Source organism: Bombyx mandarina, chromosome 12 (assembly GCF_030267445.1).
Source record: "Bombyx mandarina strain Sakado chromosome 12, ASM3026744v2".
NCBI classification, from domain to species: Eukaryota; Metazoa; Arthropoda; class Insecta; order Lepidoptera; family Bombycidae; genus Bombyx; species Bombyx mandarina.
The window spans coordinates 13,923,295-13,944,769 of record NC_143219.1 but is presented as its reverse complement, the minus strand read 5'-3'; the positions used below and the strand labels follow the sequence as shown (position 1 = coordinate 13,944,769).

Genomic DNA, 21,475 nt, shown 5'->3' with positions numbered 1-21,475 from the left:
TAATGACGCGTTTACCATTCGGTCTACAGGATCGGGTATGAGAGCAGGGCTTTGCACAATTACCACTATATCGGAATCGCAACCCACTGAGAAGATCCGGTGAGAAACTCAATGGGCTGTGACCACCAGCCAGACATGTGTAGTAATAAAACGTATGTAAGTTTGTATAATGGATTTTGGGCGACATTTACTGATAATGAAATAGAATGCGCCCTACCCCAGAATACGCCATAGGAGTGAGAGCTTCAAGAGTTTGTGAAGGAAAACGATGTTAAGGATAGAGCATCGCTAATGATGAAATAAATAAGTTAAGGCCATAGGTTCTAAATGCTTTCGGTTTGAAGGGTGGGGAAGCCGTTGTAAATATACTTGAGACCTTAGAACTTATATCTCAAGGTGGGTGGCGCATTTACGTTGTAGATGTCTATGGGCTCCAGTAATCACTTAACACCAGATGGGCTGTGAGCTCGTCTACCCATCTAAGCAATAAAAAAATTCTGTAATACTTTCCAGAAGTTATCAATGCGAACGGTATATTTTTCAATCGGCTTTTAAAAAAAAAGAAGCAGATCTCTACTCACTAAAGACAGCAATGGTTCGTTTAACTAATATTATTATAATAATTCTGAAATAAAATCTGACGCTCTGGAAAACCTGTTAGACTATGTTAATATGATGCGACATTAATTCTAGTGTGTAACAGTTCAATGTCAACGATGATCCAATCGGTATTCGATTTCACACAAGTTATCGAAAATAGCTATTCCAAAATATTTTGCAATAAAAATAAAATCGAAAATTATTTTTATTTTACCTAAATGATAAACGAGCAGAATATTATATTTCGTAATACAATTTGATCAGTATTATTAGGTATTAAATGGTACACTATTTATATTTTTTTATTTATTGCATAGGTGTGTGTGTGGACGAGTTCATGGCCCACCTCTTGTTAAGTGGTTACTGAAGCCCATAGATATCTACAAGGTAAATACTGCCACCTACCTTGAAATACGAGTTCTATCGTCCCAGTATAGTTAGTACAAGGGCTGCCCCACCCTTCAAATCGAAACGCATTACTGCTTCACGGCAGAAATAGGCAGGGCGATGGTACCTACCCAGCGGACTCACCAGACGTCCTACCACCAGTAACGGTCCTGTAATGTTTTTTTTTAATCCTACCTAATTGCTTGTAGCCTAAGAGGCCATTTCTGAAAGAATTCTTAGCCTAAGAGGCAATTCCTCTCAACCTGAGAGAATTTGCTAACACTAGCCCTAGCAAGAGCAGTGCTTCGGAATCTACCACCGAAACGGAATCGCCACCTATCGAAAAGAGCCGGCCAGAAACTACGAGCTGTGTCTATGGATTAGTTCGCTCGTCGAGCTCTTCGTCGTAATCGAAGAGGTTCAGTTATATGTACATTCATACATTTCAACATTATAATGCGGTCTATAAGATAAACTATTTATTTCATATACTCTTTTTTTTATTTTATTGCTTAGGTTGGTGGACGAGCACACAGCCCACCTGGTGTTAAGTGGTTACTGGAGCCCATAGACATCCACAACGTAAATGCGCCACCCACCTTGAGATATAAGTTCTAAGGTCTCAAGTAAGTTACAACGGCTGCCCCACCCTTCAAACCGAAACGCATTACTGCTTCACGGCAGAAATAGGCGGGGTGATGGTACCCACCCGCGCGGACTCACAACAGGTCCTACCACCAGAAATTACAAAAGTACAAATACTCGTACATACATATCGTCTTCTCGCATTAAAACTGTCTAATCTCAAGACTTACTAATTTTACGGGAGAACGTTTTAAAGGTTTATTAACATGTAATAATTTTAATATTAATCATCTTTGCAACATTTATTTTTTGCCAGTTACATTATCTGTGTTTTAAAGTATGATAAAATTATGTATTATGTATTATTTGTGTAGTAAAATTATATATTATAAAGTTATGTATGTAGTAGTCAAGACATAGGTAAATTAAAAAAAAAAACTAAAACGTAACTACGCTCTTTTGACAGTATTTATGAGAAAAATACCGGTGATACCAAATGATTCCGCATATTAACTCAATTTCGAATATTTTTGGAAATTGTACACTTTTAATGCAAAAAGACGATATGTATATGTACACAGCGCCTTAATAGTGTTGAAATACAGGCGGACATACAAAAATAATGTCCTTAAAATAATTCCGTTTTTTAATTAAGGTACTACAGAAAACCATAGTATATTTAATATGAAATTTTTACCACCTAAAAATATGAACACGTTCAAGGTCATTGACGTTGTAAACCACTATTAGCGCTATACTAAAGAAAAGCTATATTTCAGTTTTGTTAATAATACAAACAAAAACATATAGTTTGTTCCACCGATCTTACCTTCTAGTATATTCTCTGATCGCCAAAAACAGCTACAGTTTCAATGACTGGTCGTACAAATATTACTTACACATATTGTTTATATATTATTATGCACTAAATCGTATGATAGTTCAAAATAATTAATTAAAAACATTATTTAATTTTCTAAATATATGATCAGAGACGTGAAGTACATGTATTATTGAAACAAAAAGAAAATTAATAGTATTTTTTTCACACCGGGCGATGATAAATCACCTTTGCTCATGATAGAGCAATGCCAGGGAGAGATAAACCAAACCTATTTTGAAGATATATCACTCAGGAAACACCATACAGGGAAGATCATCCCGGAGCTCAAAATTGGACCGCTTGCTTACCTATTGCTAGTAACCTCGTGGGGCTATGCTAGCTTCAACGAACGTCTAGGCGAGCTCACAAGACTCAGCCTATTCTTTGCTAAAATCTGCCCTAGCAAGAGCAGTGCTTCGTTCTTGAAGCAAGATCATCCTGGAATCTGCTCATTCAACATATTGAAGAATTTCATCTTTCACTAGAGCATGATAGAGCAATAATGAAAAGATATTTATAAAATCCTTATACACTCTTTGCCGCATAGAAAACACAATCATGATTTAACAATTAAATACTGAATTATAATTAAATCTGCACTTTACAATCACCTTTCATTTCCGTTTGATATAATTGTTACTCGCATTTTGTTTTTGAAACGATCAGCAGCAACATTTGGCTTAATATTCAGCGTCCGTTATACAATCCTCGGTAATGCACGCACACGAGTCTAGCTATAAAGTAGCTATAGCGTTAAGTGTAAGACGGCCCTAATGTCCGAAACGATGGCGCAAACTAATAAACAGGTTAAATTACGCTTGAAATTGCTTCGAGCGGAATTTAAAGCAAATCGCTTTCAATTCCCTTTGACATCGTTTATATTTAAACCGTTTTAATTTGAGTTCGTCTTTCTGCGATTAATTTTCATAGATTTAATAATACTAGAGGTCCCGCAGTAGTCGAAATTCGACTATAATTAATTGGAATTGTCAGTTTGTACACTATTATGATTGTATTTTATACTTCTATAATCACAAATTTCGCCAAGACTACACTATAAAAAATATTAACAAAGACAAACAATATTTAATCTCACTTTGACAACAGACGTCAAGAACCAAAGTTTGACAATAAATAGTATGCATGCGTGTGTGCGTCAAATACACGGTATGTAGTGTGTGTAATGTTTTCTTTATTGATTTAATGTATCTTTTACGCATTATTTAAAAAAAAATATTAGCATTGTGCACTTCTTCTCTATAATCTCTATAAATGTGGGAAATTTCATACTCCTCCGTCCGCGCAATTTTCGTAAAAAGGTATACAAAGTTTTTGCTTCACGTATTAATATATAGATGATTTTAAAATTTAAATGAACCTTGGAATTGTTTAAAAAGCAATTTACGTAACATAATATAATCTATTTATTGGTAACAAGAAAATTACAACACGTTTTTTATTTACTAAGATACCACTTTTACTTACAGTATGTAATAGACGAGAAATTAAATCAACATGGAGGTGATCCGATCATTTCTTTGGGCACGACCCAACCCGAGCTATTCTAGCAGTAATGAGTTACACGTCTGACCTTCATCCGACTAAAGCGACTGGTATCGAAATTCACAAGCCTTTTTACGATTAATTATGAAGCAATTAACTGACCATATTATCTTGTATTCGATCAAAATAAAACATGTTTTATTTAAATAGTATAATCATGAGAACAGCGGTAATTCCCTCTCATTAGAGAACACGAAAACATAGACTTATGCAAGTACTAACTTTCGGACTTTTTGACGGGAACGCGAGGAGTGAAGTTCTGTGATTTGTTTTATTTTGTCTATTTAATATTGCTTCAGGTTTAAATGTGTAATAGTTGTGGTTTAATATCTGTGTTCGTACACATATGTGGAAAAATGAAAGAAAGCCGCTGCACGTAACTTCTAGGGATCCTCTAAAAAGGCCACTGATAAAATTTCAGTAAATGACCACCATTTTACTGAGATTATATTTCATCCCATATTATGTCTCAAATTAATCATCTTCATTTCATTTCATTTTATCATTTTTCAGAAAAATAAGAATATAAATTAAAATAAGACATGACTTAATGGTCTTAGTTACCAGGTCATAAAATTCCTTTAAAAAAAGTACTAACAATCCGCGCGCAACTTTGCTCATGCGGATTATTACCCTCTGAGGGGTAAAAAAAATTATACCTATATATACATATACTTTTAGTAGTAACTGCCAAAATTTTTAATTTTACTGCGGCTTAAGCTCTTCGCTAATGAATCGCCCAGTTAACCTGTCAAGTGGATACATGGACGTAATTAAGTAATGTGTCGATTGACAAACAAACCTTTTCAATGCGCTTCTGAAATTCACTGCAACATTCAAAACAATTTTTTTTTCTTACCTATGCTGATAGCTTTGAGAGGCTTTTTATTATTGATTAGATGGGTGGACGGACAAGCTTACAGTCCATCTGGTGTTAAGTGGTACTGGAGCCCATACACATCTACAACGTAAATGCGCCACCCATCTTGAGATATAAGTTCTATGGTCTCAAGTATAGTTACAACGGCTGCCCCACCCTTCAAGCCGCATTACTGCTTCACGGCAGAAATAGGCAGGGTGCTGGTACCTACCCGCGCGGACTAAGGCTATTTCAGCTTCGCCCTAACATGTAGGTGAGCTCACGGGGCTCAAACCGGAGTGTTGCTAACACTGACCTTAGCAAGAGCAGTGCTTCGCTGAATCTACCACCGGATCGGAAACGCGACCCACTGAGAAGATCCGGCGAGAAACTCACTGGTCTGCACAAATCAATATTCGAGTATGACTTCGTTGAAAGTCTCATATTCAGGTCACGAGCAGCGAGTTCTTTAAACGGCCTTGACATTTCGTTCGGTCGGCGATAAGATTTCCGCAATGTTCCACTTAAAACTTTTACTAGTGAAGGCAATCCTTGTAGAGCTGCGTACGGTATTTTAAACATTTTAATGGAATTACAAACGTATGTATGTATTGTATGCTTGGTGAGAGTAATCCGGTCACCGTCCTCTTCGAACCCGTCGCTTGCGACAAAGAGCTCGACGAACTGTTACGACGATTTATTAGAAAAGCTTTTTAAAAAAAGAACTTTATTTAATTCTAATAATTAAAACATTTGAAATTAACAATTGGAATTAATTGGGGCAAGTGTCACCGGGAGCGCGGTTAGAATTGAACTGCGTGATCTATCGGCAACCTAACTATGCTGCATTATGTCGTGCACCTTACATTGCAATTTTAGGTACATTAAAAATATATAACAGAGCGAATTAACCCACAGACACTGCCCACTGAGTTTCTCGCCGGATCTTCTCAGTGAGTCGCGTTTCAGATCCGGTGGTAGATTCTGTGAACCACTACTCTTGCTAGGGCCAGTGTTAGCATTTCTCCGGTTTGAGCCCCGTGAGCTCACCTACACGTTAGGGTGAAGCTGAAATAGCCTCTCAAGGTTATCGGCATAGGTAGGGAAAAAAAGAGAGTTTTTTAACTTCTTGATCGCGTAAACGTTAATTCAAATTGGTATGGATAGATCGCACTCGCACTAGTAGTAGGACGTCTTGTAAGCCCGCACGGGTAGGTACCACAACCCCGCCTATTTCTGCCGTGAAGCAGTAATGCGTTTCGGTTTGAAGGGTGGGGCAGCCGTTGTAACTATACTGAGACCTTAGAACTTATATCTCAAGGTGGATGGTTCATTTACGTTATAAATGTCTATGGGCTCCAGTAACCACTTAACACCAGGTGGGCTGCTAGCTCGTCCACCCATCAGAATAAAAAAAAGCACATAGGTCAGATTTGCGGGCTATCAAATCCAGAATATATTGGTACTTCAATATACTGCTACGTGGGTAGTAAAACTATTCGTATCTAGCCTCCTGGCTGTTTATCTAATACCTCCAAATTCCAATTTTAAATACAAGTGACAAGGCATGTTGCGAATTGGGAATCAATCAATCAATGGGAACCTGGGCCTCGAATCTATCCAGAAATACATGAAGTCACCGTCGGAACGGTACTTCGATAAGGCTATGCGTCATGATAATCGCCTTATCGTTGCCGCCGCTGACTACTCCCCGAATCCTGATCACGCAGGAGCCAGTCACCGTCGACGCCCTAGACACGTCCTTACGGATCCATCAGATCCAATAACCTTTGCATTAGACGCCTTCAGCTCTAACACTAGGAGCAGGCTTAGGGACCCCGGTAACCGTACTCGTCGAACTCGACAAAGAGTTCGCCGTGCAACCTAACCCATGAATCAGCTCGCTGAGTTTCTCGCTGGATCTTCTCAGCGGGTCGCGATTCCGATCCGGTAGTAGATTCATTCGCGAAGCAATTGCTCTTGAGTTGTTAGGTCTCGTTCGGAGGCGCTCGGGCAGTTGTTAGCAAATCCCGCCCCTCTTGGCTGAGCCTTTGCTGCCCAAAGCCGTTCTCGTCTGGACATAATATATCGGAACACCCAGCGATTACAAGCCATAGAGAAGCACCCACCGTGGATTTAATATCTTTTGATCTTCAAACATGATGGATCATAAATATTATTATGATAATTTATTGTCGATTCGTTATGCTCCAACACGATATTAGGCAACGATCTTTTAATAGATACTGTATATTCGAAACACGAATTAAGTGGTCAAAACTAATAATTACATTTATTTTATTTATAAACCTCATTTTATTGAGAATATACCTTTTTGATTAAGAACTACACGTCAATCTGTACGATGTAAAAAATCCTCTTGAAATTCTTAAAAATACTTGTATTTTATGTGTATACGCGGTTCCGTTGTGAATCTATGAAAGTGTGAATATGGTATCTAAAACTGTGCTTAGCAAATGATATTACAAAATATACCAAGTGCCAGGTCTAAAATACCGGTCTCATATTCCAGGACCCAACCCGCGTCGTGTGTCCAGTTATAGACGTGATCAGCATGGACACCTTCCAATACATCGGAGCGTCGGCGGACCTGCGAGGTGGCTTTGACTGGAACTTAGTCTTCAAGGTGAACCAGATTACTTTTACTTTCGGTGCTATATTGATTTCATTAATGTTTGAATGAGCAAATTTAAGCTCAAGCGACGTTCCAAAATGGCAACATATCTAAGCCTACAACTGTATCCAAAATTGTAATTAAGTAGTTGACTTGGGCTTTTATATCCTTGAATCCGGATTCGATCTGGCTAGATTTCTTGTGTAGGAGTCATTTTGTGATAAATATTTGATGTAGGTCATTTGTGTTTCCGGCGATTTACTGAAAGTAAATTGATCTAGGGAAAGACAACCGGAAAATCATGTCAAAGCCACAAAAAGGATACAGGATTAACCCGACAATCACCCAGCGTGGGTCGCATATAGATTGCGAGGGCGCATATACAAACTAGGCCCTAGACATTCCTCTGTATTTAAGCAAATATTTCTCAATTCTGGAAGAGTACATTCTATGATGTGCAGAAAATATTCCCAAAGAAAAAAAGTCATGTTATTACCTGGATATGGGCCTAAACCTCTAACACCCCTGGGAAATCGCAATAGATTCATGTTGCAATGACGAGTGGGCTTATAGTGCCTCCTCCTTGGAAACAATATTAAAAATAACTAGAGTGGCTATAAAACTTTTTTAATGGCAATATTAATTTTAAATCGGTTAGTGACGCAATTTATTAAACATGTCCTCCTGTATTCTCCTTAAAGATATGATTAGAATGGTAAATCTGAAATAATACGAAATCTGTAACAATACGTCGAATCTAAAGACGTATACAGTAATTCAACCTTAATGGATCGTAATTATTAATATGATAATAATATAGTCGATTCGTTATGGTTTAAGATGAGATTATGCAACCATTTGTCAACAGATCCGTACAATTATCAACAGTGATCAAGGCGAACAGCCACGCATTTTTGTGTACTCAATTTTTTGAACCTTGTATTACATATTTATGTTTCTTTATCGCAGGTTTGAAACAACGGAATTGTTTTTCCGTTTTAAATGTAATTTATTTTTCTTTCGCGAGCTGTAGATACTAATCCGAATTGTCGTAAATTACAGATACTTTTGGTATTTGATCGTATATTTAGATACACATTTAAACGGAAAAGCGACAGTAAAAAAAGACAGACACATAAATTCATAAGATTTAACGTGAGAGAAAATGAGATAGCAAGCATTATATAGTGTTTCTTATATTCGTGGTTCTCTTTGTACTCTGCTTCGATTTTTACTTAATACATTCTAAAGAATTCAATAATTATCAAGTTTTGTATCACTATGACCATTACATTTATCCTCTGCCCGAAATTTTACGTTCGTGGTCATTATCTTGAAGCCAACATTTTTGAAGGTTTCACTTCTGAAAGTCTTCACTTCTTCTTCTACCACATGTGAATTGCACAATGTTTTTTTTTTTATTCAATTCAGAATCCACTTTTTGTTTTTCTTCATAGTCACCTGATTGTTTACTGTCACTATGGAAATTTCTTGCAGTGGGAATACTTATCGCATACGGAACGTAGCGCCCGTCTCACTGACCCCACTCAAGTAATCCGGACCCCCATGATAGCCGGTGGACTGTTCAGCATGGACCGACTTTACTTCAACAAGCTCGGAAAGTACGATATGAAAATGGACGTGTGGGGAGGAGAGAACTTGGAAATTTCATTCAGGTAATATTGTTTTTTTTTTTACTTTTTTTTTTAATTTTTTTATTTATTTCATTTACTTCAGATTTTGCATCCATATTACACTTCATTACACTGCATTAACATTTCATTTATACTAGAATTAAATAAAAATAATAACTACAATCTCGGACTAAAACAAAAGCAACAATTAATAATAATAATAAAAAAATCAAATAATAATAATAATAAAACAAAAACTCAAAATTAACATGAAAACTACCTTAACTTAGTATATATACTCAGGTAATCTTGTTATTGATAGAAACAGATTCCTTCTAGAACCGTCCCAAATAGGGATTGCGCGAAAACTTAGTGACAAAGTAATCGGACGCCTGATGCAACAGTTGCGAATGTGCTCAAATGTGTTCAAATCCTGTGAGCAGGCACCGCATTTTCTAAGGAAATACGTACTTAACAAATGTTCACGACCACTTCCACAGTGAAGAAATAAAATCGTGTAATAAAAATCAAACCCGTAAAAATTTTTGTTTGTATAATTCCTGGTGGTAGAACATCTTTTCGATGCCTCCAATGAACACCAACTCCGAACAACGAAAAAGTTGATAAAATCTTTATTATTGCAGATATATTTATATTTTTTTTTGTGTGTAACTAGTTGATTTACTCTTGCTTCGAACCCCATCAATAATGATTTGTAATACTTTTAAAATAGTGAAGCGATTTGCGTGAAAAACGAAAATTTCAAAATTTTGAGTTAGAGTAGTGTTCATTGGAGGCATCGTTTTGAGCTCGCACGATTAAGTAACATCACCCGGTCTATATCTGATTTTTTTTCCTGCCTATTCTAGTAAGCTCCAGGGGTTATTCTAAATTCGCCGAATCAGTAGGTAAGCTCACAGGTCTCAAACCTGACGACGTTGCTAACACGAACCCTAGCAAGAGCCATGCTTCGCAGAATCTACCACCGGATCGAAAACGCGACCCACTGATAAAATCCGGCGAGAAACTCAGTGGGCTGTGTCTGTGGGTTAATTTACTCGTCGAGCCCTTCGTCAGAAGCGACGGGTTCGACGAGAACGATAACCGGTGCTTGAGGTACCTAAAAGCACCGTTAGTGGATCGGGAGAATCCGAAATGACGTATTTTGGGCGACGTCGACTGGTTTCCATTCAGTCCGCATGATCTATTTCTATTTCTGTAATAAAGCAACAATGGTGTGGGGCAATTGTTATACTTAAAAACTAAGACTTTAAACTCATGTCACTGATAAAAGCTTATAATATGAAGTATACTGTCATCTGCACCTTTACGCTCAAATAATAACACGTTTAATTTTTTTTATTATTTTTCATTGCAGAGTTTGGCAATGCGGAGGCTCCCTCGAAATCGTGCCCTGTTCCCGTGTGGGTCATGTCTTCAGGAAACGCCATCCGTATACATTCCCCGGCGGCTCCGGGGCGGTATTCGCGAGGAATACCAGAAGGGCGGCCGAAGTCTGGATGGACGATTACAAAGAACTATACTATAGATCTCAACCACTCGCGAAGCAAGTCGACTTTGGAGAGTAAGTCTTAAGTCCCTCAACGTCTCCTAAAATATAAGAAACCATTTTTACTCGTATCGTGCGATCTTACTATAGCTGTGTTCAAATCCTTTATGCAAGCAAGTTCATGAATGCCTGCAACAATGAAGGATTTACTGGTGGTAGGACTTCTTGTGAGTCCGCGCGGGTAGGTACCACCGCCCCACCTATTTCTGTCGTGAAGCGGTAATGCGTTTCGGTTCGAAGGGTGGGGTAGCCGTTGTAACTATACTGAGACCTTAGAACTTATATCTTAAGGTGGGTGGCGCATTTACGTTGTAGATGTCTATTGGCTCCAGTAACCACTTAACACCAGGCGGGCTGTGAGCTCGTCCATCCATCAAAGCCATAAAAAAAAAACCACACAAAAAAAAAAAAAAAACTTGGCTCTAAAACCCTATATATTTATAATCTCAATCAATTGTCGTAGCATATCCGAGCGGGTCACTTTACGCGATAAACTGCACTGCAAGCCGTTCCGTTGGTACTTACAACACGTGTACCCTGAACTCAAAATACCAGCACAATTAGGGGGACCTCATCCTATAAAACAAGGAATAAGATGCCTAGACACCATGGGACATCTGGTCGACGGGACAATAGGTAATGTACTCTACTAACAACTTTCAAAACTATTATTTTAGATTCTTTTGACGTAATCGTGGCCTAAAGGATAAGACGGTGCATTCGTATCGAGCGATGCGATGTGCCGGTGTTCGAATCTCGCTAGCAGGCACCAATTTTTTTTACGAAATACATGCTTAACTAAATATGTTCACAAATGACTTCCACGGTGAAGGAATAACATCGTGTTTTTTTTTAATTGCTTAGATGAGTGGACGAGCTCACAGCCCACCTGGTGTTAAGTGGTTACTGGAGCCCATAGACATCTACAACGTAAATGCGCCACGCACCTTGAGATATAAGTTCTAAGATCTCAATACAGTTACAACGGCTGCCCCACCCTTCAAACCGAAACGCATTACTGCTTCACGGCTGAAATAGGCAGGGAGGTGGTACCTACCCGTGCGGACTCACAAGAGGTCCTACCACCAGTATAATAAAAATCGAACGCAACAAAATTTTAATTTGCGTAATTACTGGTGGTAGGGCGTTTTGTTGGCCCGCATAGGTAGGTAGCACCACCCTTCCTATTCCTACCATGAAGAAGTTAATGTGTTTCGGTTCGAAGGGTAGGGCAGCCGTTGTACTGTTAAAAGTGAAACCTTACATCTCATGTCTCAAGGTGAATGACGGAAATTACTTTGTTAATGCCTATGCTCTCTGGTGACCAATTGACTCCAATAAACTTTATACTAAGCAATAATGAGATTCACATTCAACTAGTCACATTCGACGTTCAAACAGTTGTTGTTGTTTTAGTCCTAAGGTACCCCGCTGGTACATAGGGCACTCACAAGCTGTTTCCACTTGACCCTGTCTTGCGCTTGCTCCTAGACATCACTCCAGGTCATGCCAGCAGTCCTCATCTCACTCTTCACGGTCCATCGCCAAATGTCTGAGTGTTTCACTGGTGGTAGGACCTCTGGTGAGTCCGCGCGGGTAGGTACCATCGCCCTGTCTATTTTTGCCGTGAAGCAGTAGTGCGTTTCGGTTTGAAGGGCGGGGCAGCCGTTGTAACTATACTGACAGCTTAGAACTTATATGTCAAGGTGGGTGGCGCATTGACGTTGTAGATGTTTTTGGGCCCCAGTAACCACTTAACACCAGATGGGCTGTGAGCTCGTCCACCCATCTAAGCAATAAAAAAATTAATAAAATCCTCATTTGTGTTCGACAGGAATGTATCCTTGCCATTACACGGGAGGCAATCAGGGATGGCTCTTCGAAAACGGCCTCATCCGACATCACAGTCTCTGCGTCTCCTTGTCCAACGAGGATCGTGTCACAGCAGTATTAGCACCCTGCGACCCTTCAGACGACGCCCAGCTCTGGACACGGAAGGGTCAACTCATAAGACACGAGAAACTAGACGCGTGCTTAGATACGGAACGCACTGATCTATATCTAGAACAATGCGACGAAGACAAACCGAGTCAGCAATTCACCTTTTAAACTCCACTGATCCAAATATTTAAGTGGTTTTATATTTGACGTGTAATGAATGACGTTACTTGTAGGAGATATGATTTAGGAATCAGGTTTTCGGATAGACAGACGTGAATGATTTATTACAAATTAGTTTTAGGCTTCAGTTAATACATCAGATATGACAATGTTAAATCGAGTTATAAGCAATAAATATGTTTAAAAACGATAGAGCTATGATTGTCTAAGCACGTACAAAAGTACTTAGTGATCTTGAAATAATAATACATAAAACATTAATGTGATAGTCGGGAAATTTTAAATATGACGTAACTTTCAATGTTTTGATATATCTTCAGCTATTAAAAAATAAATCTATAAAACATATTAATCCGGTTAATCGAGATGTAGTACCACAAGTAATTATTAACAAATATATATAAATTAAAAACAATTAATTCACGGAAGGATTTCTATTGTAAAACTACTGTCTACATGAATTGCTATTTATGTGTTTACACTTTTATATCGCGTACTTAAAATTATTGTATAGGTGCTCTTAGATCGTATAAAATATAAATAGGCGCCGTATCTAAAACAATTTGAAGGCGCCCTTTGATTTCTTGTTTGTGAGAATCATAATTACGTGAAACATATTTTTGTCTCGAATTCAAAATCAATTTAAAACATTCTTAAAGTCAACAACATAGGTATTGAAATCGCAAGTGTGGTTTTTGTGTCGATTAATTAATTTTTCTTGGATTTTTTTTATTTCATGATAATATGCTCTTTTTCAACGGGTAGTAAATAAATTATTTATAACATCACAATATCGTAATGTGATGTGTGACATAGCCACACTTCTATTCGTGAGCGGGGCTTGAACATAAGCAACAGTTAAAGACTGCTAGTAATTATGATTTGAACAAACCGTACTAAGTAGACACTTTTAGCGTTAAGAATTGTACATTCCATTTTAGTTGTGAGATAAACAAATTTTAAAACTATTTTTAGTCTGCATTAGAATGTAATCTTCAGAAATTTCTATTGATTATTAACAAAATAATTTCATATCGAAATAACTAATCTAATTTAAGATGTTCTAGAATTTTCACAAGACGTGATTGAGAACCACTTTTACGATTTTAGCTCGTGTTTTAGTTTTGGTAAATTTTCAACGTTTTCAAGGCGTTTTTACAGTTTTGCTGGTCACGTAAGGACTGCGTGATGACCCAGCATCGTCTTTTCGCATTAAAAGTGTACAATTTCCAAAAACATTCGAAATTGAGTTAATATGCGGAATAATTTGGTATCACCAGTATTTTTCTCATAAATACTGTCAAAAGAGCGTGGTTTAGTTTTTTTTTTTTTTAGTTTACATATATTTAGACAACTATTAACAAAATTAATATACATCATTTTATCTTACTTTAAAAGACAGATAATGTATCTGATAAAAAATAAAGAATAAATGTTGCAAAGATGATTAACATTAAAAATATCACATGTTAAACCTTTAAAACACTCTCCTATAAAATTAGTAAGTTTTGAGATTATACAGTTTTAATGCGAGAAGACGATTTGTTAGATGACACTTAGAGAAATGATTGTTACCATTATCGTAAGTATTTATAAGTGCCGGGATAGTGGAATGTGGATTTTATGTAAATACAAATATGTGTAAATGAAATAGTACCTATGTAGCTCTATATACATATTTTACAATAAGTTTTTACGTGTGCTTTTTACTAATCAATTCAGAACAAACTAAAGCTCTTATTTGTTGTTTGTCGAGTGTTTAGAGTAAGCTTGAGATATCCATTCGACTTTTTTAAAGACTCTTATTGCAAATATTGTTAGAAAGAATGCACGTAAATATTTTTTACTTTGGTCTTTGGCAAAATTTTAGTCGTGTGAACAAAACAAGCGTAAAGTTTTTTGTTTACTGTGTAGATATGTGATCGAGCTCAAGTCTCATCTGGTGTTAAGCTATTACCGAAGCCCGTGGGTATCACAATGTGAATGCTGTCACACACCTCGACACGTGAGATTGAATTTCTCAATTATATTGAATAACGGCTTTCCCACTCTCCCGTGGATCCTTAAGTCGCCTTTACGACACTCAGAAGAAAGGAGTGGTGTTATACTAGGACGACGCCTCACGACCGACGCCTTTAAAAGATACATCGTAAGAACAAAGACGGAAGCATTCGATCAAATAAATTTGCGAAATATTTTGTATTGTTCCTAAATCTTCCAATATTTTGTGGCTGAACTGTAAGTAGTACATTAAGCTACAATAAAGATAATATAAGCACTCGGTACAGCTTACGAATATACATATGTATATGTCAGTTTATAAACTACATCTTAAGGCGTTACCTCGAAATTTCCTCGACCCTCGTCTCCGTCGAGGTTACTTTAAAAATAATCTCAATTAATTGTCAAATTAGAAATTTTGACTCCAATCCTGTAGTGAGATTGAGAGGTTCTCAGGGATGAAATATACTTAAAATAGAAATATATTAAAATATATTATGTATTTGAAAAACTCAAATTGCACTATAAAAAAAAGTTATTGAAAAATTATTACTGGATGCTGATTTTGTTTGTGCAATTGAAGGCGACGTAGATACTTCTTATAAAATAAAACGCTGTTTGTAAAAAAATGGCGAGCATGCGTGAAAGAAGTGAAACTTCTTTAGCGCTATGTGTGGTTTTCTTGATTTTTCATCCTTAAATCAATTTTCTCTTGTAATAGAGAATGTTGTGTATAAGAGAAACGACCTAGCTCGCTTTGTCCTTACCCCCTCTCCACGGTCGAGTGGTTCACGAGACGCTCTGTCTATTTTCTCACTCTCGCTCTTCCTAAATTGTATCTTTTTTCTATAGCCGTTAAATTTTACTCTGAACGCGAGTTAAATTTTACCCTCAACGCGCCTAAAGAAGTTTCACTTCAAAAAGTATCGACAGTCGACAATGTAAAGAAATTTTATCCAGAATAATGCCTACGTTTTTGTAAATCCAAAAGGGTTCGAGGCAACGTCTTTAGCTACTAGTGTTAGTTTATATACGTACTTAATTTACATAAACCAGTGGTAGACATTAGAATCCTCATTTACCTTAGAGTACAAACGGATGCATCACAAAATTATAACGTAATTAGATTTTAGCGGAAAATGTTATGTAAATCTCACTTCGTGTATACTTTTAGTAATGTATAGATATTATTTTAATACTCGTTATTTTGTAGCAATATTTTATTTTTATACAAATGTTTACGTTCTTAAGTTTTTTTTATATTTTTATATTTATGTTTATTTCTTGTTTTATTGTTGCTTTTATATCAAAAACGTTATTAGAATAGTTACCTGGTTTTTCAAATTTCTTCACCACATCAGACTCAAACTAGAAACTGCTTTTTTTCTGTTCGTGAATATGTATCAGGTATAAATATATTACTTCAGATTACTGCAAACAATTCAAAATCTGGTACCTAAGATCTTTTCATCTTTTTTAATATCTTGTGCTCAAACTAGACAAAAATAACGTAATTGAGTTCCAATTTAGAATCTTGCCAGTCCCTCAAATGATCTTAGGCCAAAAAGTAGCCCTACTTTTACGAAAATGCGCATTAGCGCACCTTTTACTGCACAATTTGCTTAATAAAATACACGTATTTATTTGTAATACAGATATTTTCCTAAACTCTCTTGTGTCGTGAATGTAATTTTTAGTGAAAATGATTAATTTTATCTAAGGTACTATTTTTTTAAGCGAATACATTCCTTCTTAATTGTTTTGTAATGAACTAAAATAAGAGACTGCTTTTTTTATGTTAATAAGGACTTAATTTTTAAAGTTTATCTCGAGTTTTGTGCACTTCATAAAACAAGTGGGTAGATTTTAATTTTTATCTTATTAAGCCTAATGAGATTTACGTACGTGACTTGTTCTAAGTGAACCTTACACTATTTAAGATGAAGTTCTAAATATTTATTGCCCTTGTCGGCAAACGAGCATACGGATGATGAGGGATCACCATCGCTCAAGGACATCAGCAACGTCACGGGCAAAGCCAAATGCTTATCATAGTGTTCTAGCATATCTATAATGCGCGCATCATCAAAAAAAAATAACTCTGGTACAATTGTCGCTTTCTATCTTTCATTGCCTATAGACGCAAAAGAGTTAAAGGCTTATCTTGTAACCAGTCACCGTGGCTAACGCATATCGGCAATGCCAGATCCTACTATCACGCTGTGACTCCTTTCAAACCACGTTTGAGCAAGGACTATCACAGCTATGGGAAAGAAGAGTTAATTTCAGCCCCAGCCTAATTGAAGAAGTTAAAATTCTCTCTGGATCTTTCCATAAAACACACTTAGACTCTCAATTAGCAAATATTAAGTATACAATAGTAAACTAAACTGTTGAATTTAACATTTTGTAAATTTAGTAGTTGTATAATTCATATCTTAGAAGTGTTTTAGGGGATGATGAAATTTAAAGTTTTCCGGAAAAAGTTAATCGCAAAATTATAAATTATCGAAATTATAGACGAACAGAACATGTAGATGATTAGTTGAGTATTGTATTATAATTTTTTTTATCAACGTTTTATGTCAGGTGTTATTCGATAATACATTTCTTTACATTAAGTGGCGTATTGACTTCCTAGTCAAAATTTTTTTTTGTTTCTTTTATAAGAAAATTGTGTGATCTTATTTGAATAAGCGATAACGAATACTCCATACCTAAATAAAAGACGTTTTTATTATTATTGATCGCATTTTATTCTGTACTATCCCCAATAGAGAGTAAAGAAGAAGGAATAAAAAGGAAAAAAGAAGATAAGTAATAGAGTAAACAGAAATGTGTTCGGTAGAAACTATTTATTGCTTGGACTGGCCAACGAGCTCACGGCTCATCTGGTGTTAAGGGGGTATATCAAACCCGTAAACATTACAACGTGGCTGGCTCCTGCATGATCAGGATTCGGGGAGTAGTCAGCGGCGGCAACGATAAGGCGATTATCATGACGCATAGCCTTATCGAAGTATCGTTCCGACGCTGACTTCATGTATTTCCGAATTGATTCGAGGCCCAGGTCGTCGTGTAGGTCAACGTTCCTCACGAACCACGGAGCCCCGACGGCTAACCTGCAAAAGCGGGATTGTAGGGATTGGAGGGTGTCTATGTGTGTGCGGGCCGCGTGAGCGAACCCCACACTCGCGTAAGTCATGACGGGCCTTATGCAAGTTTTGTAAAGTGTCACCTTGTTCCGAAGGGACATTTTACTCCGCTTACAGATCATGGGGTAGAGTCTACCGAGAATAAACGCGGCACGGTCACGGACTGATTTTATATGCGGGCGGAATGTCATCGATGCATCCAGGGTAACACCCAGGTACTTGACCTTCCTGGCCCAGGGTATGGGTTGTCTAAAGAGAGTAATCGGGGGTGTGAGATTCCTCCTCCTAATCCGGGAGGAAATCCGTGTGGAGCTTCCCCTCTGAAATAGCACCGCAGTACTTTTCGCTGGGTTGATGTCTATGCGCCATTTTCGGAACCACTGCCCTAGGGCTAGGGCTGCGCTCTGAAGCTTCTTCGCGATTAGGGACTTATTTCTACTAGAATAGTAAACAGTCGTGTCGTCGGCGAATAAAGCTAAATGGGTCGGCGGCGACCGGGGAATATCGTTGACGAATAAGCTAAATAGGAGGGGTGAGAGGACAGAGCCTTGCGGGACTCCAGCTGTGAGAGGTCGTGGGGAGGAGCGGGTTCCCTCGACTCGATATCGAAAAGAGCGGTTCGACAAGAAGTCCCGTATGATGAGCACGAGACTATCCGGCACACCCATGTTGAATAGTTTGAAAATCAAACCATTGTGCCAGACTTTGTCGAACGCTTTTGTGACGTCGAAGAAGAGAGCTCCCGTGTATAACGGTTTTGGTCGATTAAGCCCCACAAGAATGTGCTCCGTGAGGCGGTGCACCTGTTGAACGCATAAGTGATTTGTACGGAATCCGAATTGTTCATCGATGAGAATGCCCTTGGATGAGACGAACTCTCCGAGGCGCTTGTAGAGCAGACACTCATACAGCTTGCCTAGAGACATGAGGAGGCTAATCGGGCGGTAGCCCGTCGGATGATTTTTTGGTTTACCGGGTTTATGTATGCCGATAACGTCAGCTTCTTTCCACACCGCGGGAAAGATACAGTTCGCCATAGCGGCATTGAAAATAGATGCCAACATCACGATGAGTTGGACGGGTAGAAGTTTAATAACGCGGTTAGATATACCGTCGGAACCGGGAGCCTTGCGAGGACGTAGGTCTTTGATCAAGTCTTTAACTTCCATCGGGGTGACGGGTGGTAACGCATCCGAGGGTGGCAAGGAGGCTCTGCGTTCTACCTCACTGTCTACTAATTCTACATGAACAGGGTCCACGGATTGAGTGCTGGGCGTGCACTGGGTTTGCAATGTATCGGCCAGCAGCTCTGCTTTTTCGTCATCATCAAAGGCCGCGAGTCGGCCTGAGGGGCCTACGAGGGGGGGCATAGTTACTACCGTATCCAATTTGAGAGTACGAGCTAAGCGGTAGTAAGACCTTTGGGAGGGCGCGAGTCCTTCTAAGAAATCAGACCATCTGGCATCTCGGACTTCGGCGATGCGAGACTTTACGTCGCGTTGTAGGGCACGCATTCGAATACGATTTTCCGCGGCAGGATACCTATCGTAGGCGCGTATCGAGGCGTTCTTAGCTCTAAGGAGTTCCCTAATATCGTCGGACAATTTGAAGCGGTGAAGGAAGTCCTCCGCTACAACTTGTTTCGATGACCTATTTAATGTCGAGGTGATGTGTGATGTTAAGATGTCTATGGCTTCAGCGGTATCCTGAGGAGACGGGGTAGAGTCCGGGTTAAACGGGAGCGATGGTGGATCAGATTCAGCCAGGCTGATGCCCAGCGTGTGCCAATCCACCACAGTCCTCGTGACGGGAACGGAATCGGGAGCGCGACCGAGCTTTATAACGACGGGACGGTGGTCTGAATCTAACTCTCAAACTACTTCGATCGAGTGTAAGCGCAGAGTTACGGTTTTTAATAACGCTATGTCGAGTATATCCGGGCGATGCGCGATATTTAGCGGGTAGTGAGTCGGGGTTAACGGAGCGACGATATCGAAGGCGAGATCATCGACTAACGCGTCAAGCCGCCTGCCATTCGGGGTTGTGGTGTGTGAGTTCCACCTGATGTGTTTACAATTTAGGTCGCCCGCCAGAATGACAGAGCTCCCCATACCGAGCAGCGCCTCGATATCACTGCTTAGAACGATCTTATCCGGTGGAAGATAAACGGACGCGATAACGATCGGCGCGTGCCCCGTCAGTGAGATTCGGCACACTGATGCTTCGATATTAGCGAGCGCGGGAGGATCGAGCGGGACGCAATGCAGGGCTCTTCTATAGTAAATGACGGTACCACCACCACGGGCAGAGAGCCTGTCGTTCCTGACCATGTTATAGTTCGCGATTTTAGGGTCACGGCGCGCGGGCTTAAGTAGGGTCTCCTGCACTAAAAAGATATCAATTTGATGGTCACGCAAAAAGTCAGAAACCTGATCACGTTGATTTGCGAGACCGTAAGCGTTAAAAAATCCTATCGTCACGGATAGGGGCTTTATTCTACTTATATACGCCATTGATTACCGGCGGAGTGAGGGGAGGACGTACGTATTTAATGACGCGTATACGTCGGCGTATTCCTGCACAACGGCGATAAAGTGTTGTGCAGTGGAGGCAGCGCGAATGGCGTCACCCAAAGCGTTAACGCGCTCAAAGTTGATCGACTGAAAGAAGTCGATCGCTAAAGCGAGATTTTCGGACGCGGTCGGAGGGCAAGTCGCGGGAGAGGGACGAGTCGCGGGGGCGGGACGAATCGCGGAGGAGGGAGTTGTAGCCGTGTTCGTGTACGGCAGCGGTTTCGCCCAGGCCGAGACACTGGGCACCGCCGCCGGAACGAACGCTGGCTTAGCCTGCGACGCAGAGGGTGCCGAGGCTTTGATGTCTGGGCCGGAAGCTCGGAGGCGGTTTTGGCGGGCGACGCGGCGATTTATTTTCGGGGCTCGGGGGCATCCGCGGTAATTTGCGGGGTGACCCTGTGTTTGACACAGGACGCAGCTAGGCGGTTCCGTCGCGGTTTTTTGATCGCGAGTACATAGGGCCGTGGCGTGATCGCCTAAACATTTGACGCATCGGGGGCGCGCGTGACAGTTACGGGAAGAGTGCCCATACAATTGACAGTTATGGCACTGGCTAGGAGTGCCTTTTTTATGGGGGGCTTCGACAGCGATACCAGAGAGCCTACAGACGGTCTGTGTGTTAAAGATTTTCTTACCCTCGGGGGTAGGCTGGAGAGCGACTAGAACCATATTATATGGCTCCCTACCGCGACCGGTATGCATACGGTGCACAGAATTCACTGGTAGGCCTTGTTCTAACAGGTCGACTTTTACGAGCTCTACATGCCCCGGTAATAAATAAATAAAAAATGAATAAATGAACAAGAATCACCAACAGTGCAGTGTTTTATTTAATCATCGACTAAGCCTTAAGTTCAGGCAGTGACTCCAGGAATCTGAAGAAACAACTTGATCCTAACGCGCTTGGAA

General features: G+C 39.4%; 1 protein-coding gene across 1 annotated transcript in view; it reads left to right on the top strand.

The window, feature by feature from the left end:
- LOC114248318 (polypeptide N-acetylgalactosaminyltransferase 2) overlaps positions 1-17,581 on the top strand; it is a 116,141-nt gene extending 98,560 nt beyond the window's left edge. The window contains exons 6-10 of the mRNA XM_089732118.1: positions 7,411-7,524; positions 9,010-9,188; positions 10,525-10,731; positions 11,180-11,352; positions 12,551-17,581. Coding sequence (XP_089588244.1) covers positions 7,411-7,524; positions 9,010-9,188; positions 10,525-10,731; positions 11,180-11,352; positions 12,551-12,825 — 948 coding nt within the window. The 3' untranslated portion in view covers positions 12,826-17,581. The remainder of the gene's footprint in view (positions 1-7,410; positions 7,525-9,009; positions 9,189-10,524; positions 10,732-11,179; positions 11,353-12,550) is intronic.
- The last annotated feature ends 3,894 nt before the right edge of the window (positions 17,582-21,475 follow it).